The 26,306-nt window shown below is 43.4% G+C and overlaps 1 protein-coding gene across 1 annotated transcript in view; it reads right to left on the bottom strand.

Annotated features, from left to right (window-relative positions):
* Positions 1 to 26,306, bottom strand: part of RYR3 (ryanodine receptor 3) — a 546,114-nt gene that overhangs the window by 24,894 nt on the left and 494,914 nt on the right. The window contains 19 exon segments of the mRNA XM_070468944.1: positions 529 to 1,862; positions 2,521 to 2,602; positions 4,347 to 4,451; positions 7,324 to 7,452; positions 8,638 to 8,726; positions 9,173 to 9,253; positions 9,665 to 9,682; positions 9,936 to 10,009; positions 12,511 to 12,587; positions 14,027 to 14,106; positions 14,257 to 14,356; positions 15,580 to 15,636; positions 16,615 to 16,666; positions 17,070 to 17,176; positions 19,006 to 19,102; positions 22,159 to 22,271; positions 22,755 to 22,886; positions 25,481 to 25,540; positions 25,833 to 26,003. Coding sequence (XP_070325045.1) covers positions 529 to 1,862; positions 2,521 to 2,602; positions 4,347 to 4,451; positions 7,324 to 7,452; positions 8,638 to 8,726; positions 9,173 to 9,253; positions 9,665 to 9,682; positions 9,936 to 10,009; positions 12,511 to 12,587; positions 14,027 to 14,106; positions 14,257 to 14,356; positions 15,580 to 15,636; positions 16,615 to 16,666; positions 17,070 to 17,176; positions 19,006 to 19,102; positions 22,159 to 22,271; positions 22,755 to 22,886; positions 25,481 to 25,540; positions 25,833 to 26,003 — 2,958 coding nt within the window.

Raw genomic sequence — 26,306 nt, forward strand, 5'->3', positions numbered from 1 at the left:
TCTTATTCACTCAATCTAGCCCACTAACTCAAAGTCCAAATTGGATAGTGGGGGAAGCACAAGGATGAAAATGTCCCCAGCATGACAAAACTACTGGGCACTGTGCTAAACTGTATGCTAACATCTGGATCTTTCAGGACACTACAGACATATGACTTTGTCAGGAAGGTCTCCTTTTATGGTATACCTGGTTTTCTACTCTTTCAGTTACTGAATGAATCCATGGGCCTTGCAAACTAACCTAATAAAAGGTGTGGAAGCAAGTGGCAGGTCATGGATCACCCTGTTTGAACTCTTACAATGTAAACTGGGAGACCATTCAGCAATTAGACATTGAGACAACCATCTAAGTCTCATCTCTTCAGACATGACAAAGCTGGAATTACCAGATTAGGGTCATCATGGAAGAGCTGGTGTCTAATACAGTGTCTGCTCCTAGAGAACTGGTATCAGTCCTGATTGCAAGGTAGAGTGGCAAGTCTTTTTCTGGGGATAAAGAAAGGTGACAGAAACAAGTCACGTGCTTACCTGTGCTTTCCTCTTCTTCCGTACAGTACTCTCTAAGGTAGGCGTTTCGTCCTTGCCAATAATCTCAGAGAGGTCACCCAAACCCACTTCGGGCCCATGCTTTAAGCCACCTTCTTTCTTTGGGTGGAGTCCAAAGAGATCTGACACGAGGTCTGCCTCTCCCTTCTCCCCCTTTACGAAGTGCACGAGCTCCGTGGCGATGCCTGCCTCAGGCACCTCTGCCCTCTCAGCTTCCACGGCATCATCGTGGATGCCAAACTGGGTTGGGTCAGGCATGTCGCCCAGGATCTTGGTGACCCTTATGTTCTTCGCGCCTTCTATGAGCCCCCCTCCGAACACTGTGCTCCACAGGATCTGAATGATTCCCCCCACGACAGTGAAGAGCAAGTGGAAGAGCCCCACGAACAACGTCCAGAAGAAAGAGAAGAACACCGTCAGCAGCTCCTTGAAGGTCATCTTCCTCACCTTCCTGCACTGCTTCCTGAGGTTCTTCAGGGTGGCCCTCTTCAGAAACTTGGCCACGTTTCTCTTCACCGAGGCACACGCCATGGCAAACGCAGAGGCACACTCAAAAGACTTCTCCTCCTCCTCCTCTTCACCCTCCACTTCTAACACGTAAGAAGAATCTCCATCTTCTTCCCCCTCCTCGTCTGGCCTGTCGGCGGAGTCAGATTCCGAGATCTGCGATGCTAACTGCATCTCAAAGATGGTGTCCTCACAGAAGTTCACGAACAGCTCCATCTTCTCTTGCTCCCCGCCTTCATTGACAACGTCAAAGATGAACTGTCGCTTAGACTCCTTCACCTGGGGCTTCTCCCACTGAGTTCGACTGGACTCACTGATCTCAAAATAAACACGCTCAATTTTCTTGGCCCCACCCATGATCTCAATGCGTCCCAGGTATGGTTCGAAGTAATTGAGTACACTTTCTGCTGGGTCCAACAGACACTTAAGGCGAGAATCGTTTGGCATATGCTCAGAAAGGTTTGTCAATAACACTGCCACATTAAACCCTATGTCCTTGGCTGGCTCATGGAACCGGTCAACAAAATCGATGTAATTAAACATGTCATTTTCATCAGCTTCTGCACACGAAAGGAGAAAGTCTATCTCCGACTGTGTGTACTGCTTTTGCCCTTCCATGGCCTTCTGGAATTCCTTTTTGGAAATGATTCCTTTCCCATCGGGGTCATATTCTTTGAAGGTGTCTGAGCTGGTTAAGTCTTTAAGTTTCAAGAACATGTCAAAGAATTTCAAGATCATTTCTACATTGGTAGATGACTCTACCAGCGTGTCAACCATCTGCTTGCCAATGGTTCCATTTACCACATTCCCTGTGAGGCAGGTTCAAAAAGACACACAGATACATAAATAAACCCAAGTCATCATGGAACTGGTCAGGCAGACATTTTTAGAAGACTTCTATCCCAAATCAGTCAGCTCTCTTTCTGACCGTGCTGATCTGGAAATGGGTAGGAGGAGCAGCAAGCCATAAAGACTACACCACTAGGAGCCAAGGGGGAAAGAAACATGGGGAAGGAGGAGATGGCCACGCCAGTGCCTTCTACCTGGCCTGGGGCCTGCAGAGTGGCTTTGTTATCAGGTTATCAGGGACACATGGGGATAAGTGGTGCCCCTCTAATGCCCTTAGACCTGGGAGGGTGCCCAACTAGATGGCTGGCATACACACTGGCAGCCAGATGTATTGAAAAGCAATGGGGAGAGGAGAGGATAGGGAAGAGCAAAGCTTGGAGGTTTTCCCCAGTTCATTCTGGCTTTCCTACTGATACAAAATGAGTTGGTTTCAGGCTTTGTCCATCAGACCATGTGCCCCTCACTCATTTTCTTTTGTCTGTTTCTGAAAATTTGGTTTTCTAACCAATGTCATCTGGCATCAATGACCTGCCAGAAGGATACTCTGCGTGATTAGTACGGTTAGTGCTCGGACCAGTGACAGTCGTGTGAATGCCTAGTTATACCAAACAGCCCAACCTTCCAGGAGGGACAGAAGCATCACCACCATGTCCTGAAGGAGATCCAAGAGTTCCTTCAGCAGCTCGATCTGACTGGAATCCTAGAACAGAAACAGGAGATACCCCTGAGCTATCTGATCCCTCAGCAAAGTACAGGGCAGTGAGCAAGGAGAGCCTGCTCTGGGAAGGTCAGGTGAAGGCTGTGTCCATCTCCAGAATGAGCTCCCTTCTCATGGTGGATGCGGACAGCTTAGCATCCTCTCTTTGTAGCATCAGGAGGCTCGCTGTAACAGGCCTCATCCAGAAGAGTTCCTTTACAGTTTTCCTTTTATTAGCACAACATGTCAGATACACCAATTGTCCAAAACACTGAACAACCCAAACCACCAAAGACCCGTTAGGTATCTCTAGTAGCTTAGGTTGCCATTTCTCATACTGAAGAATTACCAGTGAGCTTTTGGGGAATAAATACTGCAATCCAATTAAATGATCAAGGTTTCAATCACCAAATGGGTTCTCCTTTTTTTCTTAATTTAGGTTCTCCTGATTCTAATCGGTGGTGATCTGGGTACCACTCGTCCCTTAAAATGTTGTATCATTGAGGCTATTCCTCCGGATGGTTTTGATACCAGTCTGTTTGGTTTTCATTTCAGCATGGCAGACAAAGGCATTGCCAAGTGGGCTCTGGGTTTGATACCTGTGTCACAGAAGGGAAACAACCCTTGGAAGGTCTGAGGTGGGGAATCTGAGGGTGAGATTAAAAATATGGGTTGTGGGCCACACTTCTTTTACAGACTCTCTCTCACCAGGACACAGTTCTTGAGCTAGCCCTTCCGATTTCAGAAGGCTTTCCTCCCACCTTTGGAGGGAGTCACAGATATCCACAGAACATCACAGAAGTGTACACTGTTAGAGCTTGAAGAGCCCTCTGAGGTCATCATCTATTCTAACTCCCAATCTTTTCTAGATGATGAAAGTAAAAACCAGAAAGGGGAAGTGACTTCCTGGAAGACACCCATGAGGAGGTGGCAGGGTCAGGATTTTGTCTCTATGGGCTCTGCACCACACTGCCCTGCTGGGTTGACACAGCAGTGGATGTATCACTGCCAAACTGGCAGCCCTCCCAAGAACTCTCTCTTCCCATAAGGCCAGAGTCAAAAGGGGAAAAATGAAAGGGGTAAATAGCACATTCCAAAAGAGAGAGGCAGATGTGACAGCCTTGAAAATTTGAGATACACATTATTTACATGAATGCTGCCAATGTGACCCTAATCAGCCTGAAACGTATCCTGACATTCTCCCTCATGTGTTGCCATGGAGAGAGGCGATCAACTACTACAGACACTACATTTATTTGTTCGTATAAATGCTCTGAGTGATTCCAATTCATCTTGCCAGAGAGATGGGGAGTGAGAAGGAAAAGCAGAGATGGGGAATAGGGGCAGCAAAGGTTGAGAGAGAAGGGAGATGTGAATTAGAGACATGCAGACATTGGACAGATCAGACAAGGTGGTGGATCATGTTCATAAACTGTGAAACAGTGACAAGGAAGCAAAAGGGATCAGCACCATAAAAAGCAACTGTTGAGGCAATGATGGAAAGGATAGGTGGGTGGGACACAAAGGAGGAAGCTGTGTTCATGCAAAAGCCTGTCTGGGACCCCCCAGGAGGTGTTCATTCCCATCTCCCATTGAGGCCCTTGTTTTACAAGTGAGATCTGATCTGCTTGGCTTTTCCAGGCATTTAGTCAAGCAGCCACATCCACAGTGGGAAGACCATGGCGTGGGGACTGACCAAGCATTTCACATCAGTGACACATGGGGAACAGGGAACAGGCCACAGTACCTGAGAGAGTTTCATCTGCATGTTAGCAAATACATGGAGGAAGCCGACCACTGCGTCCCACAGCCTGCTGTGAGCCAGGCTCTGCTGGTTTCCAATGCACGGGCCCTGAGGAGAGGAAGGCATTCTCGTCTCACTGAAGCATCACAAGCTGCTCTGAAATTTGCCTTAGTAAGAGCATCTGACATCAACTCTTTCCAAGTGTCACATATCTCGTAGCTCAATATTTTCCCAGGTTACTTATTACTTCTCCCCCAACTCCATTGTGTGCACCCCACCCCCCAACCCATCCTAAGATCCTATTTCGAGGAAAAGTCACTAGGAATTTCACAGTGTGGTGATTTTCAGAGATTTTCTTTAGTGTTTGTTCTTATGCTAAAGAACATTATTTTAAAAGTAAATGCTCTGGTTGAAACAGGGCTGAAGCCAACCCCAGCTCCCAACCTTGGCCTAAGAGGGGTTCTGAGGAGTTTCAGTTTGAAAAGAGCACAATTTGAAAACGAGGCCCCTGTGTTTCCATTGTCTGCAGGCAAAGCTACTCAAATGTGATGACCACATGGCTATCTACTCAAGTAAAAAAATCTGAATTATGAATGTTAAACTACTTTCAGGATTTTCTTATCATTAACCTACACGTCAGGTATATCATTTCTCTTTTCTAAAAGCCAAACAGAGGGATGACTTGATGACCACTCTGCATTTTCTATGTTAATAACCTTCCCTACTTCTGAAGATCATTATTGAACCACTGTTTCTTTTCTTTCTAAAAATAAATCACTTGGAATTCTTCTGGAGAGTTGTCTGTTCTTATTTATTCAGCACTTATTTACATCAGTATGGACTTGATATATTCATTTTAAGCTTTGGGTTATAATTCAATATTACTTTATTTACATTATTTTGTAGCTCTAATTTTTCTAATTTTGGCCATTGGGAGCTCTTTCAGTTGGCTCCTGTATCCCTTTGACATACCTCCACCATTATTTTTTAGCATTTTCTTGCAATATAGGATTCTCCAGGCTCATCTTGTATGTTTCTTGCTCTAGTTCTAGAATCAGTCATTTCTCTAAGGAGCCTTATTTCCTTTCAATGGAGAGTGGTATTAGGAACCAAGAACTGGGCTCTAGTTGTATTTGCTGCTACTGGGATATCATTTTCTTAGGTGTTCCTGGCTGACAGAGCAGCAGCAATAAATGTGTTTTACTAATCCTTGTATATACACATATCCATAAATATTTTCATATGTAACCATTTATATCTATGTTAAGATGAACATGAGTTTAGCATATGGGTGTCTCCAACTCTCATTCATTCCCATAGGGATGTTCTAGTATCTTCTGCTTGCTCATCAGTGAGAAACATGGCTCATTTCCATTACATTGGGTTGGCCAAAAAGCTCATTCAGGGCTTTCTGTACAATTGTATGGAAAAATCCAAATGAACTTTTTGGCCAACCCACTGTATGTATGGTTTCAGAATTATTAACACGTACCCACATGGGAAAAACTTCATCAACCAAAGTGCTTATGTCAAGTTCTTCGTGCCTTTGGTCTTTCAGACTGTTCTCATTTCCAAAGTTTCTTAGGCCAGCATCTTACTCTCTACCTCTTCAATGAGACTATTTTATTTATTGTTTATACACTGAGTCTTCTCTGTCACATTCCGCTTATGTTCCTTATGCTTTTTCCTGTATTTTTCTACCCTTTAATCACTCTCCAAATCACACAATTAATTTTCAAAAGGAACACTGATATTAGTGTTCTAGTATCAAGTTCTAGAAAAGGCTGGGCTGAATTCCCAGGGAAGAGGTGAGCAGCAGAAATTTTGCCTGCATCCCTAAATCAAGTAAGCATGTTTAAAACTCACTGCTCATGTACACTTGGTATGTGATCCCGAGATGCCTCTAGATTCTTTTTTGAAATAAAACTGATTGTTAAAGAATCTCAGATTCCCTCCAAATAAGGGTGAATCTTCTTTTACTTTTGGGCTAAGTGCTCCATGGAATTTTCTGGAGCTTAAGACGGGTTCTGCAGAGAGCAAATCAGATGCTCGTCAATCTGTTCAATGATCTTCACAAGCAGTTCACATGCTGTGAAACTTCAGATGGGTCACATGTTCCTAGCTGTATCTCCCTATGTTTTTACAATCCTTGAGTAAAGATGGATCAATCTCTTCTTGAACTCCTTCTTCTTTTCAAGTCTTAGTCTCGTGTTTCAGTAAGCAGATATGATCTGAGTGTGCCAGCTGGCTCATCATATAGATCTTAAAAAAAAATCTTAGATTCCACCACAGAGGACCATGATATGATTACTGATTTTACAGCAAATTCTGCCTGAGGACATCCTCTATTCCTTTCATGAGACCACACTGCAGGCAATGAATACATAATGCTGTAAGATGTAATAGCAAATGCTGTAAGGTGTAGACATTCACCCTGAAATTCACCTGTTGATTTGCCTGTCATTGTGCTTAGTTTATGTGCTTCTGAAGTTCCTTTTCCATAGAGCTGATTTCTGACAAATGAGTAGGCTCTCATGAACTCTGTTTTTAACATCAAAGCTCAAGATAGTATCATTTGTCCCTTTATTCCTTCATACTATCAATTATTTCTCCACTCCACTCTCCACACTTACTGAACACCTATGATGTGCCACACATGCCAGAAATGAAGAATTTTAAAACACCTAAGAAATTTTCTGTCTGCAAAAAACTTCAATCTAGGAGTGAAAGCAAAATGTTAATTAGATCTGTGCAAATCAAGTGTGAAAATACTATATACAAGTCATAGTGGGGTCCATAAACTACAGCTTTTCATAGAGTGTAGGTACTATTGATTCCTGTTTATAGATAAGAAATACTGTCAGGGCTAGAGCTGGATCCACAGTCCACATGTGCAGCCAAATATTCTGCAGGGAATACAGAATATGGGAATGTTAAAAATGGTCCCTTCGTTTGCAAGTAAACATTTTGTAGCACATACCTGGATGTATTCTGTAAGAGAGTTGAAGATCTGCTTGGTGACCGCCAGGGCTTTGGAAAAATTGTGCTGTCCAGATTCATCAATGATGTCCTTCCCTGAGTAATACCAGTAGAAATCACTGATTGATTCCTAAGAACAAACAAGGAGAGTTTAGTATTTCTCACATATCAGTAAGTGAAGCTAAATCTCATGTTCAGGAAGAGTACAAGAGCATCCTACATTTCCGTGACCACTTTGTTATGACTGGAGCCTGGGACTCTCTGAGAAAGCACAGAGACATCCAATCCCAAGCATCTTCTAAGTACAGATACTTCCCCTCTGCAGGAAAGAACAGGTGAAAGAGAGGACAGTGTTCAGCCGGAGCTGGGTGACCATGTTATAGGACAATTTAGTCACAATGCAAGATGTTAAAGATAAATATGATCACCCAAATACTCAGCAATATAATAGCCGGCGCTGTCAGTACCAGGCACTGTTCTGAGCACATTACATGTACTAAACCTCTTCATCTTTACTACCACCCAATGAGACAGTACACTCCTCGTTTTACAGTTCAGGGGAATGGAACACAAGGAGGCTCGATAGATTGCTCCAGGTCATGAACTGGTAAGGGGCAGAGCCAGGCTGAGAAATCAGCAAAGAGAAAAGAGAATCCTTTTTTATGTTTGTGTAGATCTTCTTGAAATTATTTGGATTTTCCTCCAAACAATTAAACCAAGTGATGTCTGAACACTAAGAACTTGTAAACTCATTTCCATCTCTTTTTGTATCCCTTTTTCCTAGTGAAAGTCTGTTTTCACTCACAGGTTGTTTTATAGCTCTGGAGCACTGTGGCTAAGTTTACACCAGCTAAAATAAAGCAAAGCAGCAGGTTATAATAGATTTCGTATTTAACTGCTCCCTCTTTATCATTTCAGGGCTTCCCTGGTAGTTCAGACGGTAAAGCGTATGCCTACAATGTGGGAGACCCGGGTTCGATCCCTGGGTCGGGAGGATCCCCTGGAGAAGGAAATGGCAACCCACTCCAGTATTCATGCCCGGAAAATCCCATGGACCGAGGAGCCTTGGGGGGCTACAGTCCATGGGGTCGCAAAGAGTCGGACACGACTGAGCGACTTCAGCTCAGCAGATCTTTATCATTTCAGTCTTCAAACTCACATTGAGGTATTTGACTTCCCATAAGTGTGTGGACATGGATTATAGTATCTTCTGCATTCGTGCTGGACCATATCCTCAGTCATCCCTGACCTTCTGTAACTGTATTTAGCTTCTAGAAGTGTATATGAGCTGTGCTAACATCCAGCACCCACTCACCTGCAGACGCAGAAGGTAGTCCACAGTACTGATGATGACATTCACGGTGGTGGTGTTGCCCATTTGAGTCCTCAGGAAGTTCTGGAAATCTGAGAATACCAGGGTTGGGTCAGAGCTCATCCCTGTCATGTTTGAGAAGCAAGTCTTACCCTCTCAGCTAAGCTCAGAAGAGACGCACTGTGTGGAAAGCCTGACAAGGGCACCCTGTTTGGGTCCTGGAAGGTGGTCAGAGCACCACCCTGAGCCCACCCATCCCAGTGACACCAGAAACTGGACTTCATGAGCTCTGAGGAACTTGACAGCAAGGGGCAGGCATTTAACTTCAACATCTGAAGGTTCTGGAAGCAACTTAGCCTGGATGGCACTAAATAACACTAGCCAAGCTCATGTTACATAGCGTTTTTCTAATTGAGGAATGGATTAACTGTTGTCCTTGAATTAGCAATTGGTTGTGTTAAGGGTGGCAACATGAAATGAATCATAATTTTGCACCTGAATGTTGTTTTCCCTTGACAAATCAATGTGTTCCACTTACCACTGTTGTGTCCTTCACAAAGTAACTGTAGGAATCTAAAGAGATCTCGTGTAAACTCGTCATTCTGGAGTACTTTTTCACCTTGAAAACACAGAATATGGGCAAGCATTTGTTTGCTTTTTCAACATAGAATACCTTCGGATACACATGACTGCAAAAATGCTAAAGGAACTGTGTCAGAGCTGTGTGGAAAGGGAACTTTGGATGAATGGTGACAAATCCAATTTAAACTGGAACGGAGGCAACACCCAGAATTGTTAGCCCCGGGATGCATTTGGAAGGAAAACAACTAGGCTGCTGGCAGTAATGGTTCACAGTCCATAACCCATGCTTTAGAAGATGGAAGACACTTCTTTAATTAAACAACAGACTGCTGACTTAAACTCAACATGCAACCACCAAGCCGAAAATGTGTCTGTGCTGGGCCAATTAAATAAGATCCCTCAGGATTCACACACATGGCAGGAACACAGGCCAGAGATTCAAACTTACCACGCTCACGAACAATGACTGGAGATAAGAGAAAAACAAAAGAACACAGTAAGAAAACCACAAATGTCAAGATAGACCGTCTTCAGCTAAGACAGGTTCTATGAACACATCAGCCTGGATGTGCTTTATCAAAACTACAGATGAAAACATCTTGCTAAAATGGAGCAAGTCCTTGGAGATTAAGTAGCAGTGAGCAGGAACTCTAACCATAAATAGTTAACCAGGATTTTAATCGGAAAGAGAGCAGCCTTCACCTTCGTCAGTTACTTACGTGTTCCTTCCTCAGTAACCATCCCCAGGCCTTCAGCTTTATTCTGCCTCTCAAATGCATTCAAATCAAGGACACTTGTAACAGACGAAAGAAAACAAGGTTCAGGGCTATGCACACGAGGAAAATGGGTTTTTAATGTCAATGTACCCATCAACTAAGAATATCCTGTCCTTGTATTACCATAAATTACATTACAGTGCAGTTGAGTCTAACGGTTCTCTGGGTTTGTGACAAGCAGTGCCTGGAGCTCACAGCTCTGGACACATGCAAGGACAGGGGTCAGAAACACTTACAGTGACTGTCATTGTTTGTCCAATTGGAGTCCTTTCTTATGGCTGAAGCTTTAGAAAGGCTTTCCAAATAAAGAAGGAATAATCTGTATCTAAGATTTCTTAAGGGAAAGATTACTTTAAACTGCACTAATTCATGTTCTTCCCACATTCACCTACTTTTTTTTCCCCTGAGAAACACAAGGAATTGCGGCTTTTAGTGCTCAGGATAAATACCCATGGAGAGAGCTACAGAGTTTCAGATTTTGGAGAGCCATCTCCTCTACTCTATGCTTCAGGAGCCGATAATAGCCAAGACAATGCTTTTGAGAGGCCATGGTGTCCCTATGTGTTCCTGAACCTGTGACAAAGTTGGCTTTCATTTGGTCCTCACCTCCCATAACATTCCCAGTCACAACCACCACCAAATCCTGCTTAGCCACGAACCCCTAGGTCAACCGCAAAGCTGTGGTCATGAGGATAAGGATCATATGATTTCCAAGTGGGGCTCACTCTGTATCTCTCATAGAGTCTATCTCTTTCCACAATGTGAATGATTTCACAGAACTTAGGACCACAAAGTCTCACAAGAATATAGACCTTAGGGAAGCTTATGGCAGAGTCCAGTAAGATTCTGCAAAACTCCCCTCTTCCTTTAACCACTGGGCAACGAAAATGACTGTTGGCTTGAAAAGACTCTAGGGAAAAATCCAGCACCCCTCTCCCCCTTTTTGGGAGTCACATATGTTCTGGAATTTATATGAATTTTACAGAGAAAGTGAAAATTCCTATTGCCCTTGTGTTGGTTTTTCCCAGATCCTGCTGTAAAAAGGGTCTGTAAAAAGAATAATACAATACCATCCTTCAATTTTGGGAGGAGAATATGGACACAGGGCATTTGGACATAGCTGCTTTGAAGCATCACTGCTGATTCAGGAGACAATCTGTACAGCAGACATTTCTGACCTTTATTCCATCCCCAAATACCCATTTCAAATTTTAATTTCTTGAATGCCTCACTGTTTTACAAATATGCATTATTTTATAATCAGCAAAAACCCATTAGAATATCTTAAAACTTCTGGTAGAACTCAGTTGGCCTCTAAGAGTAAGTCACCTATCCCCCTAAGACATCATTATATATTAGTTTAGCAATATTAAATTCTACAGACTACTAAGGGAACTCAGAAATTTAGTTGAGAATTTCATGAGCAATATGGAACTGAACCGCCTTGGTTTTTGCCATCTTTGAGTCCACATGTACTATTTTATCCTCAGTGAGTCAGGTCTGGCAATATTACATTTTCTTTTCCTGAGAGAAAAGAAATAAACGAATTGGCTGTTGGTGAGGGGAAAATGCAGTTGAACACAAGGGATTGTACTGCAGCTCAGATAAGTTCCCTACAACCCCAGGGTACAATATTTACCCAATCAAATATGACTAGCAATATTATGAAGTTCACCAAATAAAAAGTCCATCCCCCAAATTTTCAATTGGACCAATGTTCCAATTTTAAGAATTATTAATTGGAGGCAAATGAGCTAGGTAATTATAACTTTGACTTCTTTCAGAATGAGTTGCAGATGATGCAATATATATATGAATCTTGAAGAATAAGCTGACACTTAGAAAGACTGCTGGCTTGTTTCTGAAACGAGCGAGTATGGTAACCTTATGACTTTTGGTTACCTATTGTTCATCTGTCAGAGGGGAGGCTTACACAACTGGGTGATATAAATGGAAAGTTTAATGCTTTGTTTTTCAGACAATGTCAAAATGTCCCCACATCAGGATGTACCTCTGTCAAAATATGTACCCACTAAATATTTCTTCAGGCTCAAAGAATTGTTAAGGATAGAGATGAACAAAGTATCTAATGGATCTAATGAACACAGCGTCTTGAGTCACACTGAGGTAGTCCTCTTTTCCAGTCTTTGCTAGTTTGACTTACCAGTATACATGTTTAATAAGAGAAACTCACACTCAGCTCCAAAGAAAACAAAATAACAAAAAAGGAGGTAAGGGCAGTTCAAACACTAAACAGGCGCAGACAGGTAAGCTGCGTGCGTGTGTGTGTGTGTGTGTGTGTGTGTGTGTGTTTTACAGTTTCCCTTCTGAATGCTATTTGAAGGTAATCCTGAAGGCTAGAGGAATAACACCCATCCTCTTCTGAAGTAGGTATTCTCTTCTCAGTAATTCCATGATAAGTCAGTTTGTTTATGTGGCACTCTCCCACCCTATGCCCCTTTCCCTGGACAGTAAATACTTTTTAAAAAAGTGCTATGGGTGGTTTTCCCATATTTACCTGCAAGACTGCATAAGACCAGAAAGACTTTGAAAGAACCCAGCATCCTTTTTCTCCTTCAGGTAATCTAGCATTTTCTGTAAGGGAGACACATTTGAAAAGGAAAAGCAATGAAAACTATGGCACAAATATCGACCCTCCTAATTGTGATGGACAGATGGCAGTTCCCAATCATTCAGGCACACCAAGTGAGATTCAGGAGGTGGTTTTGCAACCCTGGGTAAGCATGAAAATATTCCACCTGTGGACTTAAACCTTTCATGTGCCTGAGCCCCACTCTCTACTTACAGAATTAGAATCTCTTAGGGTAGATGTTTTATAAAGGTCCACTGGTATTGATGGTACAGTAGATCTTTGACTTCAAAGATTTACTGTTTGAAGTCTCTTTTCTTGGAACAGGTTCTAGGACTAGGCTCTAGTAATGTTTATGGTTACTGAGGTAAAATCTGAACAGCTCATGCAATGTTTAATGCATTGGAGGAAGGAGCTTAGCTAGTAATGAGACTAGTTCAGAGCACAGTATCTCTCACAAAGAGACTATTCTCTGTTCTCTATTACTGGCAAGCTAGGAACTTGGTCTGGCATAGTAAGAATCTTCTTAGCTTTTTTAAAGGGCTCTGTAAGAAAGTCAAAGATGGGGTGGTGATAGAAGAGAACAGAAAGTAAGGGGTGCCTTTAAAATGGTAGTTCTTAATGAGAAATTTGGTTTGTGACGAATTAAAGCCTGGGAAAAATTATATACAATAGTGGTAGTTATGAATTTGGAAATTCTCAAAGGCTCTGGGAATGCCAACAATCTTTGAAATTTCATTTTCCTGTGCACACAGATGCTTTTATTTTTAGCTAGAGCCTGGAGTGCTCAGGAGACACTACTGCATGTCTATCTTCTGTGGCCAGTTCCAGTTCAGATTGTTGAATGAATTCCATGTGCTGGGCACTCCGCTGTATGTCTCTGTGTGTTCTCTCCTTTAATGCATGATGGCAGGGAGTTTTATTTTCGTTATCCACTGCTACATCCTCTTCCCACAGAAGACAGCCTGGCCCTAGTACATAGTCAGTGATCACCAAGCAGCTGTTAACACGAATGAATGAATATGAATGACTGAACAAACAAGTGTGTGGGGTTATGAACATCACTTAGCTGATCAAGCTTCTTGCTCACAGTAAGGCAACTAACAAATGAAAATGTTGAAATAAAAACCAAAGGCTGAGAAAATGTCCTCTAGAGTATATTTTTGCAGAAAATCACCTAATGATGAAACAAATGTGATGTTTTTCTCTTTGAACCCTGGATAACCCCTCTTTACTAAGCACATGTTTGTCTGCAGACTCCCAGTCCTGGTTTTATCTGTTTTCAGCTACTCAACATAACTGGCCACTGAGGACAAAACTCCAGCAAAGGTGATTCTCAGTGGCCATCCATGCAGCAGAGCCAACCTCTCTTCCCCGACGTGTGACAGCTGTCAGATGGAAACACCCCAGGAAGTCTGCACCAGCTCCTGTGAGCCCCCATTACCTGCTGCACGCCGGCATTGCCCCCATTCAGAATGGCGATCCCCAACTTCAGAGTCTCCACCACCATGGGGCTCATCTCACCTGTCGAAGTAAAGATTAGATGGAATCACCAAGGTAACAGGGTAAATCACACCTACTGGGCTTTATCCAGATTCTTTAATAATGACTTCATGTCACAGAGTGACATCTCAGTGTTAGTTAAGGGACCCATGCACAAGTCTCTGAGATCACCTTTGCTGGCGCTGATCATCTGAAGGACCATCTCGGCGGCTCCACGCTCATGCAGCCGGGCTTGCTGATAGAGGGTTTTCTGCTTTTCCATTTCTTTCTCCTGGAAAAAATAGCAGGGCGGGAGGGCATTTGTTTACCCCCCGAGAATTCACTGTAGTCAGATGAGTTGAGAGAGAGACTCTTTACTCACCTAGGAAGGCAACACACAAAATTTTGAACAAAACAGATCTTGGAAGTTTATTTTTAGATGCGACCCAGTTTTCTAAAACTGTCCATCCATAATTTACTCACATTTTGATGCTGAAATTTCTACTTTCTGTACTGAGAAGTACAAAACACAGTCCACTCTCCAGTGACACTATGATTATAGAAAGTGACTTCAGGGACTTCCCTGGTGATCCAGTGTTTAAGAATCCACCTTCCAAAACAGGGACACAGGTTCGATTCCTGGTCAGGAACTAAGATCCCACATGTCATGCGGCAACTAAGCCCAGGTACTCCAACCAGAGAAACCTGCATGCCCCAGTGAACACCCAGCACAGGCAAAAAAAAAAAAAAAAAGTGACCTCAGACTAAAATGGTTTGTTTTCAATGTTATAAAGGAAAACTTGCTCAGCTGGAATTCATCTGAGTATAGCAAACGCCTACTTATCCAGAAAGCTTAGACCACACTTAACAAATGTGAGATGCTAGAAGCCAAAGTTCTCCAGAACTGTATCCATTTACTTAAAAAAATATATGTATATATTTGGCCGCCCTGGGTCTTAGTTGCACCATATAGGATCTAGGGATAGAACCAGAGATAGAACCCAGACCCCCTGCATTGGGAGTGCAGAGTCTTAGGCACTGGATCACCAGGGAAATCCCTGTATTCATTTACTTGTACTCTTGAGTACTTCGTCTATAAAACAGTACAAGTAAACTAGTGGAGTTTTATTTTGAGAGACTCAGGGTCCCACACTGCCCCAAATCAAGATTAAGTACATTTACAGAATAATAGTGCAAAAACCACCCAGTGTCTCCACTGCTGTGAATTTTCACTTTTGAATATTTGAATGTGCCCTTCCATGGCCCCTGTTGCTACCATACTTGGGTTGATGTAGGAGATTTCCTAGAGGAACAAACTTGAAGGACCATCTGCGGGCTGACTGGCTGCCTGCTACCTTTCATTAGGCCAACAGACAGCAACCACAGCCAGCGCTCTTGTCCGGGCCGACTTGCGTACTTGCCACCTGACCTACATGGTGGGCGAGTTGCATGGCTGATGTCAGCATCCACCCCTGAAGGCCCTCCTGGCTGGCTTCCAGCTTAGTGAGAACTCACTTCAAATGTTTTCTCCTTGTCTTCCTCCTCTTCTTCGTCTTCCCCACTCTGACAACTCTGGATTTCATGCAACCGGGAGAGGAGGAGGCAAACAGTCAGGTTAAAGGCGGGCCTAGTAAACAGGACTCTGCTTTACTGTGTTGGGGCAGGGGATGGGCTGTAATTCACAGGCACCTCAGGACCTCAGCACTCTGTAAAACTGGGAACATTTGGATCCCAGCAGGCAACATTCTACTCTAAATACCACCTTTGTGGTTACCAAGGAGTTCAGAAAAGAGAAATGGGAACACCGAGCTCACATAGTCAAAGGAGATGTCCTTGGTTTAACTACAGACCTGAACTCTCCTACTTAATAGAGTTCTGTAAAGTTCTGCTGTAAATTGGGAGATAGGAGTGCAAAGAGCTGGCCCATTCTCAACATGAGTCAGAGACCTGGCCATAAGATTAGGGAAAGCCGGGATGTGAATCCTGAAGTGACCCCGTGGAGCACCTGGCAGAGGAATGGGTGCTCCTGTACCCTCCACACTCACCCCCATTTCTGCCTGACATGAAGTGCTCCCACTGGAGAAGCAGTAGGTTCGCTTAATCAACCGGCATTCCAGAGGCCACTGACCCCGTGTGACCTAGAAACATCCTCTCTGGTCACTTCGCCTCTTCTAGAACACTAGTTTCTAAGCCTGTTTTCAAATGTACTGGATTTCCTTCACCTACGGACATGGTTGAACTGTTGGGCGTGTTCTGAGCATTAAGAGAAAATTCGAGGATGATGTGGACACCTGAACCCTGTGAAGCTGGCTGAGAAGTATCATGTGAACCCAGGCACCAGACCCCACTGTTTCTGCAAAGCACCGTTTTCACAGGATGATGGTAGAACGGCTTACTAATGTTGCCTGCAAAGCACATGAACTGTGCAAAGCCTGGAGCCCACGCCATGACCCAAGTCCCAGGCCAGCTGCCCAACGTGACAGTTTCCACGTGCCTGGAGGTCAAAGGGAAGCGGGAAGACTGCAATGACAGGAAGAAAACCAAGTGTACCTTGGCCATCATGCTGGCATAGGAGGTGTACAAAGGGTCGTCTTCCAGTTTGCTGGAGAGAATGGAGGAAATATTTAGCAGACTGACTTTGAACACAGTAGAAAAGACTGAGCGGCATATAAATCCTAATATACAAGTGAATTAATTAGAAGCCCTCCTCCCTTACCCCAATTCTTAGAAACCACTCTGAAAATCTGAATCATTATTGGCTGGACATGGAATTCAGGGATGAAGTTACAGTTTCAGGCTGCTTCATCTTCAGACTCAGTGTCAGGCAATATGATAAAAGGGCTATGGTTTCTGTATTTTCCTCTAGAGGTTTCTTGATGGCCAAGAACAAGACAGTGAGGAAGGCTGTTCAAATCTGGCACCTGCTCTGTGCACACCTGGGGAGGACAGCTTGGGAAGGACCCAGCTGTGCCTGGGATGTAAGCAGGGCGCCCCATGGTGCTGACCTCCTCTCCGTGAGAGCGTTGCGGCTAAAGTGGAGGATGATCTGATGAAGCGGGTCTGGCTGCTTTTCTACCTCTTCCTCCTCCTCCTCTTCCACCTTGGGGGATTTCTACACAAACCGAGGCAGATAGGTTTCAGGCATGAATTTCAGCACGTGACATACCACCGCACGCGAACAAAGGTAAAGCACCAGGCACAGAGCGCATCAACTCAAAGCACAAAGAGAACCACGACGTCATACGTTTATTTCAGGACAGAAGCCCTAAGGATGCAAGGTCTGGGAATGGTATTTATATATAATATATATTTTTCAGCCAATTAAATAAACATTGCAATTTTGGGTTAAAACAAAATGGAAGGAAAAGCAAAAGCTTGACTGCAGGGGAGGCGCTCCAGACTCCAGCCAGCAGAACTCTCATGCAAGCTCTGGGCACCTGCATTCAGGAGGGAAGCCCTGGAGAGCACCGAAGAGGCTGTATCTCTCCACCTACACCTGACATTTCTCTTGCAGAGCTGGGCTGGGAATGGGGGTGGGGCAAGAGTTACAAAGCACTGGGGCCATTTGGGCGTCTACAACTATCCTAGACTGAACCCAGTGAAATGTTTCTCTTTTCTGACCTCAACCTTTATCCTGAAAATCTTGCTGTTCCTGAGAGATGCTATCCTGGAGCTGCGAGCCTTGCAGTTTCTCCTCGGAGCAAGTCTTTTTTCTGTCTCCTTTTACAGAAATAGCAGCTGATGCCAGATGAATAGGTTGATTTCCCAGCAGTGGTAGAACCAGCAGGGTGGACCATACTCAGTAAACGGGTGAGAACTACATAGGTTGTGTGAGTGGTTCAGAAGAAGGGGAAGGTTGAAATGATGCTCATTGTCAACTTCACACTAATCAAGTAACTGGGAAAATCAAGCAAGTGTCTTTCTCACTGACAGGAATGTATGGAAAGATTGATGGGCATAAAGAGAAAGGGAAAGAGAATGAGCAAGAAAGGATTAAAGGACAAAAGACAGGAAGAGGAAAAGAAACAGGGAGACGGAAAGAAAAGTGAAAGTGAAGTTGCTCAGTCGTGTCCGACTCTGTGGCCCCGTGGCCTGTAGCCTTCCAGGCACCTCCGTCCATGGAATTTTCCAGGCAAGAGTACTGGAGTGGGTTGCCATTTCCTTTTCCAGGGGATCTTTCCGACCCAGGGATTGAACCCGGGTCTCCTGCATTGCAGACAGACGCTTTACCTTCTGAGTCACCAAGGAGATGGGGAAATACAGATAAAGTCACATGGAAAGTGTAAACATGAGATACACTGGGTAAGACTAATGGAGAGAGTAGAGATTAGAGAAAAAGACAGATGGAAGAAATAAGGAGAAAGAGGAAAAGAACTAGGGCTTGGCCAAAGGGTGTATTTTCTTTCTTAACCAGGATGAAGCTCAGTGATACTGCTGCAGTAAGCTTTACCCTTTGTGTGTGGTTTCAAGTAGTTTAAGCATATGAAGCCTGTGAGAGACAGGGCATAGCAAATCTTCAGAAAGGCCAAACACAAAAATGTGAGATGCAGGAAGGGCATTTAGATGTGCCTTCCCCAAAGGGGAGCTACCCACCAGAAATGCAGGGCCTTGGCTAGGGCAGGCTGGCCTCCTGCAACCAAGGGTGCTCAGAACTTAACTTGGCACGAACTTTCCAAGGCACGGCTGTGCATCCCAAGAAATATTAGTTGTTAATAATAAGGAGGAGGATGATCACAGGACCAGCACCTCCAAGTGAAATTCATCCTCTGGCTCTTAGGACTATTATTAGCGGGGCTTCCTCTGATAATTTATACAGTTAGTTCCTTTCTAATTTATACACCCGATTCTTTGTGAATCTTTCAAAGTTATAATGCACACACATGAATACAAAAATCAAACTCATTCGCACCCATATCTGCTCCCAGTTGAGTCAGTACTTACAGCCAAATCCTGTACTAGTTTCTCTTCAAAGGAATACTCCTCTGTTTCTATCCAAAATCTCTGATAGCCATGGAGGAAGAGGTTAATAGAGCGGTGCCTGAGCGGAAGGGGTGAGAATGAGGTCAAGAGGGGTCCACGGGACACCTTGCTTTAGTCTGGGCGGTTAACGGTTAGTAAGCAGTTTTGTACAATTCTTATCTTCTGATTGGTCAGGGTAGCCAGGAGTACACTGTAAGCATTTATTTCAAAGAAACCAGAACCCGCTAACACGGCAGATCCTGAATATTTAGACAACCTTCTGAATGAACTAACAATGGTTAGTTCAAGACCTGAGGTCACATTAATCCTGCAGTGGTCTCACTGGGTCTTTATCACGTCTCCCCTCTAATGAGAATTAGGTCAAGGAACAGCCCTGGGTTATCTGTGAATATGGCAATTTGGTGATTCCTTTTGACTGATCACCTGTCCAGGTAATCCAATCTAAATTATGCTGATGGTGAGTAGTGTAGTCTCAGAAACACTCAAAGCAGCAGAGTGTCCTTCTTTCCAGGGCCTCTGAGGAACCACAGCTGCAAGAGCTCCAGTCTGTACCCAGGAAATAAAGCTTGGGCGTGTTGTACTCATCAGCAAAACTTCTGCATGCTTCACGGGTTCCAGAGCTGGCCCTGGCATCTGGGAACACTGAATACACTGGCACAAGCCACTCCCTCTCTACAGGACACGACTGAGTTCTGGGAATATTAACCACTGAAGAACAGGTGAGTGGTTACCGAAATGTGAGGAGGACCGTAGAGACAAGGAAGGTCAAGACCAGACTCATCAAGTCTTGGTCATAATTTCAGGTAGAATATAGCCCTTACCATCTTTCTTCAAAATCTGACCAATCAGAGGTGTTTTTTTTTAAAAATTGTACAAATTTGTGTTTTCATGGTCATGTTAAATCATGGTCAAGAAAGAAGTGTGCAGAGAATGAGCGGGTCTCTCCACAGGTTACATTACCATTAAAATGAGTATAAGCCTGTCATACTGAGTTTTTTCATTAACCTTTTCCAGCCAAACCCGTTGAAAGGTGCTCAGGAAGAAATTGTTAATTGTGTGTCTGGGGAAAAGCATACAGGTTTTCTTTTAAAAACTCACAGCAGAGAAAGTTTCCACATGATAAAAATAAATCTCTTCAGCCCTTTAGTTTGGAAGACTCCATGCAGTTTAGATTCTCATAAGATGGAGAAAAGGCATGGTACTGACCACTAGCCTCTTGTTCATTGTTATTGTTGTTATTATGAAACCTATGTATAATCCTCCTATGTATAACTTCTAGGCAGAAATCCAGGGCAGCCTCTCTAAAACAGCTATGTTAGACACTGCTACATTAAAAATGGATAACTAACAAGAACCATTGTAAAGTACAGGGAACTCTGCTAAATGTTATGTGGCATCCTGGAGGGGAGGGGAGTTTGGAGGGGAATGGATCTATGTATACGTATGGCTGAATCCCTTTGCTGTCCACCTGAAACTACAACAGTGTTCATCAGCAATACTCCAATGCAAAATGAAGTTTGTTTTTAAAAAAAAAAAAACAAACAGCTGGGTTAGGGGTGGGGGTGGCCATGTTTCATCAAGGAGACAGTGGATTCTTGGACATACTATTATCCATTCAGTGGCAGAGTTCTTGAAGGAGCAACCAAAATACTAAAGGATGGTACTATCATTTTCAGTGGATTTAGAAAAAAATGCTTGTTTTTGAGAGATGTAATTGCTGTCGAGCTGGCCCGGGAGACATGAGCTTAAAGCTAAGCCCTCTAGAGGTCACGTTAAAGCACATCAGGTATGGCTCTCTACCAGAAGGGGAAGTGAATGCCTTCTGATGTTTTACCACTTTTAGAAAACAGACAAAAATCCGAGGCAGTTTTGCTTCTTCTACTGCGCTATAAATTTCATTTGTCTGCCAAGACTTCAGCAACCTTCATGCCCATTACTGCCTGACTTAATTTTTCAGTTTTCTTAAATTAATGAATTCTATTTGATTTGTGATGCTTCAACCTTTCCAGAGACACTAGTCTACTTTCTCAAGAGACCTGTAGGAGCAGGCGTGTGTCTCAGAGGCCATGATTCTCCACTGTCTTCGAACACCCTAATTTGGAGAGCTCAGTTGGCCAGCTGGCTCAGGATGGGGATATGGGACACTCTGGGCAAATGATAGCCAACACACACAATTTGATGAAAGCAAAATGTCAAGCATAGAATAGTCTTTCATCTGAAATTCCAAAGAAACACATGTATTTACATGTGATACAGAATTTACTTGGCCAAGTCAGTTTCTTTTTCCTGACCAGGTGAGGATATTCTGATTGACTGGAAGTTGATCAAGCAGTGGCTCTTCAACTACCAGCTTTGTTTATTGATCAGAGGCCAAAATTTACTGGCTGTGCAGTTAGTCTGAGGACGGGAATGCTGCCACGCCACCAACATCACCGCGTTGGCCTCAGTGGTCGACAACGGCCCAGTCTACACCAATACTGTGCCCTTCATTGGAGCAGCACACGCTCACACACATTCCAGAAAAGCCTTCATATATTTTTTACTTCAGAGTATAGACTAAACATCCAGATAAATGCCTTATGTTCATGACTGGCCTCTTGGGGCATCTCTAAACAGTTCCCTAGTTTCATCTTGAAGGCAAGTACATTATGCTGAAGGATTCTCGGGTTACATTTCTGTACTTGCCAAGGAAACATAATTTTGGTGTCAATCAAGTGCTTGAACATGGAAATATTGCTTGATCTATGGATGGAATTTGGGGTAAAGTCTTTTAGAAAAGCCTCCTTTTTCTAGAATGCCTTAACAGCTGCACAAAGAATCCTACCTAGGTAAAACTAGAGAGCTTCCATATGCTTACAAGGCTGACTTTACAGTGCAAAAAGCTGAAGTGAGGCAGGCTTGGGGGCACTAGGAAATCTCATCTGTTTTCAGTTTTATACTTACCTTTGTAGGCCATTACATTATATGCAGACTGCAATGGCTCCGCAGGTGAAGGACTCCAATCTCTACCCCTGGGATCATGAGTGTCAGAGCCAGAAGAGAGCACAGCTATAGGAAGATACCTTAATTCTCATCTCTGACTCACATGCCAGGAGATAAAGACAGAATACTTGCCTGGGCAAGTTGTAGAGAGGGGCCATCCTGAAACAGGCCACCACTGCCCGTTTCCGCTGCTTTGATAGCAGTTTGTGCCAGACCGCCTTCTTGGACCTCAAAGGCTGTTCCACCTAAGAAGAAATCACATGGCTAGGTATACACTAAACTGATCTGGGTGGCAGAAAACACCAATAGTCACCTACAGCCCAGACGTCTCAACCCTGGAAGAACTTTGATTTCTTAACTCTGGTCAGCCAAAGGTACTCAGCACTAAATGATTGAGTTTGTAGAAGTCTTAGGTTTTCTTTTTCTCCCAACTGCTTTTGGTGACTTACGGCTTAATAGTAGCTTTACAAATGAGCAAGGAACTTGAATAGGTTATTTGAACTAATGGCAAAGCTTTGTAAAACACTGGGAGGGTTAAGCATTAAGGAGTCTGCTACCATAAGGCACCAAGATGACACTTTGGGATGACCCAGGATGATCCTTACTTCTTGCTTTCTTACAAGGGTGCTTACAGGGTGGTGTTTGAAACTAAAAGCTGAGTGTTGAGAGAATTTTGTATTCTGCAAGGCGGTCTTGCTTCCTCAAGCCTCAGGGTAGATGCTACTTACCTGCTCTAGGTGGAAGACAGCTGCTGAAATTCTCTGCACACGCTCCACTGTCTTTTCTGGGTTGGAAGGTTCTTCACTCTTTAAAACATCCTTGTATAGGTTCAGTTGCCACTTCACAGCTGGATCATCAGACTGCAGATTAAAGCACATACATGAGACGAGCAATCTCTCATACCTCTTACACAGAAAAGGCCTTTGTCTCCTAGCATGGTTCCACAGTATTCAAGAGTCTTTTCTACAAATTCCTCTCTCATTTTCTCTATCATATTTTTCTGGAATAATGTAGATGCTTCATAGGAACTTCTCATTATAGCCTATATGTCTCAACCCTTCTGTCATATTTTCCATCCCTTTCTTTCTGTGCTGCACTGATTTCCTTAAATCAACCGTTCAATTCATAAGTTCTCTTTTGAGCTGTTATCCACTACATTTTTTAACCTATATATGGTATTTTTACTCTTAGTTTTTCAAGGAATCTCCATACCACATATAGATGGAATTTTTAATTTCAATGATTATTTTTAACTTTGTAAATCACTGTGAAGTCTTTTCAATTCTACCTCCCCTCTCTTTTCTTTACAAAGTAATGTCCAAGTCTTGATTTATAGCTTATATGGCTGCCTTTATCTCTTTAAATATTTCTATGATACTTAAAAAATTCCTTTCTGTAGTTCCTTAGGCTTGAATTCTTCCTTTTGTTGAATTTTCTGTCTCTCTAATGCTCATGGATTTCTTTTCACACTGTGTGTTTTTTAAAAATATGAACTTGTATTCAGGAGTTTTGTTGAATGGCCCATATTCTAGCAGGTAGAGTCTCTAAGTGGTTTCATGGCTGTTTTTACAGAAGATTCATGGGTGTCACTGGTTCAAGGCTCATTTTATGTAAGTTTCTTGCTCTGTTGTTGTTGTGGAGTCACTAAATCATGTCGGACTCTTTGGGACCCCATGGGCTGCAGCACTCCCGGCTTCCTTGTCCTTCACTTTATCCAGGAGTCTGCTCAAACTCATGCCCACTGAGTCGGTGATATTTTCCTAACATCTTATCCTCTGTCACTCCCTTCTCTTGGCCTCAATCTTTCCGACCATCAAGGTTTTTTCCAATGAATCAGCTCTTCGCATCATTTGGCCAAAGTATTGGAGCTTCAGCTTCAGCATCAATCCTTCCATTAAACATTCAGGGTTGATCTCCTTTAGGATTGACTGGTTTGAACTCCTTGTAGTCCAAGGAGTCTTAAGAGTCGTCTTCAGCACAATTTGAAAGCATCAATTCTTTGGTGCTCAGGCTTCTTTATGGTCCAATTCTCACATCTGTACGTGACTAGTGGAAAAACTGTAGCTTTGACTATATGGATCTTCACTGGCAAAGTGATATCTTTGCTTTTTAATATGATGTCTAGGTTTGGCATAGCTTTCCTTCCTTCCTTTGATTTTCATGACTACAGTCACCATCCACAGTAATTTTGGAGCCCAAGAAATTAAAATCTGTCACTGCTTCCACTTCTTCCCTTCTATTTGCCATGAAGTGATGGGACTTGTTGCCATGACCTTAGTTTTTTGAATGGTGAGTTTTAAACCAGCTTTTCCACTCTCCTCTTTCACCTTCATCAAGAGGCTCTCTTATTCCTCTTCACTTTCTGCCCCTAGAGAGGTATCATCTGTATATCTGAGGTTGTTGATATTTCTCCCGGCAACCTTGATTCCAGCTTGTGACTTAACCAGCCTGGCATTTCACATGATGTACTCTGCATATAAGTTAAACAAGCAGGGTGAAAAGACACAGCCTTTACGTACTCTTTCCCAATTCTGAACCAATCAGTTGTTCTATGGAAGGTTCTAAGTGTTGCTTCTTGACCTGCATATAGGTTTCTTAGGAGACAGGTAAGGTGGTCTTGTATTCCCATCTCTTTAAGAATTTTCCAGTTTGGTGTGATCCAGATTTGCTCTAAATTTATGCCAAACCTGGGAAATTTGGTCCACAACTCCTCTTCCAGATTACTAAAACCCTCATCCCCTATGATATGTATCCGGTCGGGAAAGCTCTATGAGTTTTCTTCACTGCATCGTCTTCTCTTCATTACTAAGGTTTAGAATGACTTCTTTTTTCTGGCACTTAGAATTTCTTTTTACCGCCTTTTTATACTATACTTTACCCACCATTCCTATATAGTTGGGGTAGAAAGGAGAGGCTATTGGTATCATTTTAGTCTTCTATCTTAGGGCATAACATAATATATTTGAGGGAAAAGCTGTTCAGATTTGTAGGCCTGGAAAAATTTTAAATAGCCTTAAAATAAAAATTGGTCTTGATTTTGGTGGATTTTGGGGTGGGGGAGTTATACAAACTCAGACACAGAGTTACTTTGTTCATGAATCTCTAAAGCTGAAAGTGCTAAAACTTCCCCCAGGTTTCTGTTACACTCTAACACACCTCATAGTCAGTAAATTCTGAGACCTAATCTAACCCCCTGCCACACTCTGATGTTCACACAGTGGGAGGTGGGGAGACATGTTTTACTGGACCTCCTTGCAACTGGCAAAGAAAAAAACAAAAACCAGGGACCAAAAAATGAAAAATTAAAGGCAGAGAGTTCTACCAATTAAGCACAAGTACTCTGAGGCTGTTTTTAGAACACATTAAGAAAAATACGAGTAAACTAAGTGGGCATGGGACCCCTGCAGCCAGAAAGAAGCCTGTGTGAGTTCTCATTGTCTTCCTGCTACATCACCTTTTCCTGCAAGTGCAAGTTATTCCGCAGATGTTCCTTCACCTCTTCATCTGTGTCCTTCTGTGGAAAGAGATACGAAAGTTTATTCCTATAGGTTACTATGGAAACGTAAAGTGGGGTGCAGGGATGTACTAAGAGTTTTGCTGGGATCTTTACTACAAGAACAGAACAAGAGAACCGACAGAGACTTATCCAAAAGAGCATGTGCTGACTCCCAAGCCAGCTGTAAAGATGATGGTGTGCTGTTTCCATGCACCTTGGCTTCTGTTCATTGATCCCCGGGGATGGAGGGCTGAGCACAGATCACCACCACCTGTATTAAACGCTCCACCAAAGCAGATGGCTGACTTACATAGCTGTACCGTGATTTTGCGAGGGAGATCAGCTCCTGATCGCCTGGGGTGCACATATTCAGACCAATGGGCAGCATTTTCTTCAGCGCAGCCACGATGAGGGAGGTCTGGATGGAATAAAAGTCTCCCCTCCGCTTTGTCTTCTTCCGCTCCTGGTCCTGTCCTCCAGACTAGGAGATGAGGTTGAAACAGAGGAGCTCAGTGACTCTGAAAGGCACTGCCTCACCGCAGAGGCAGCCTGCCTCCTGTATAGGTCCTCCCTTGAATAGGTCGGGCCTTTCTACATTTCAGAGGACAGTAAAGGATTGTAACACACAAAGCCAACCAAAGGGGCCATTCAAGGCCAGCCCTGATGCTAAGCCTTCTCCTTGTGCGCATGCTCACGGAACCACGTGACCAGACACACAGCACCAACACCCATGGTCTCTGCTCGCTTGCATCTGGATGGAATGAACAAGTGGTGTTCTTACAAA

The sequence above is a fragment of the Odocoileus virginianus genome, chromosome 6 (genome assembly GCF_023699985.2).
Source record: "Odocoileus virginianus isolate 20LAN1187 ecotype Illinois chromosome 6, Ovbor_1.2, whole genome shotgun sequence".
Lineage (NCBI taxonomy): Eukaryota > Metazoa > Chordata > Mammalia > Artiodactyla > Cervidae > Odocoileus > Odocoileus virginianus.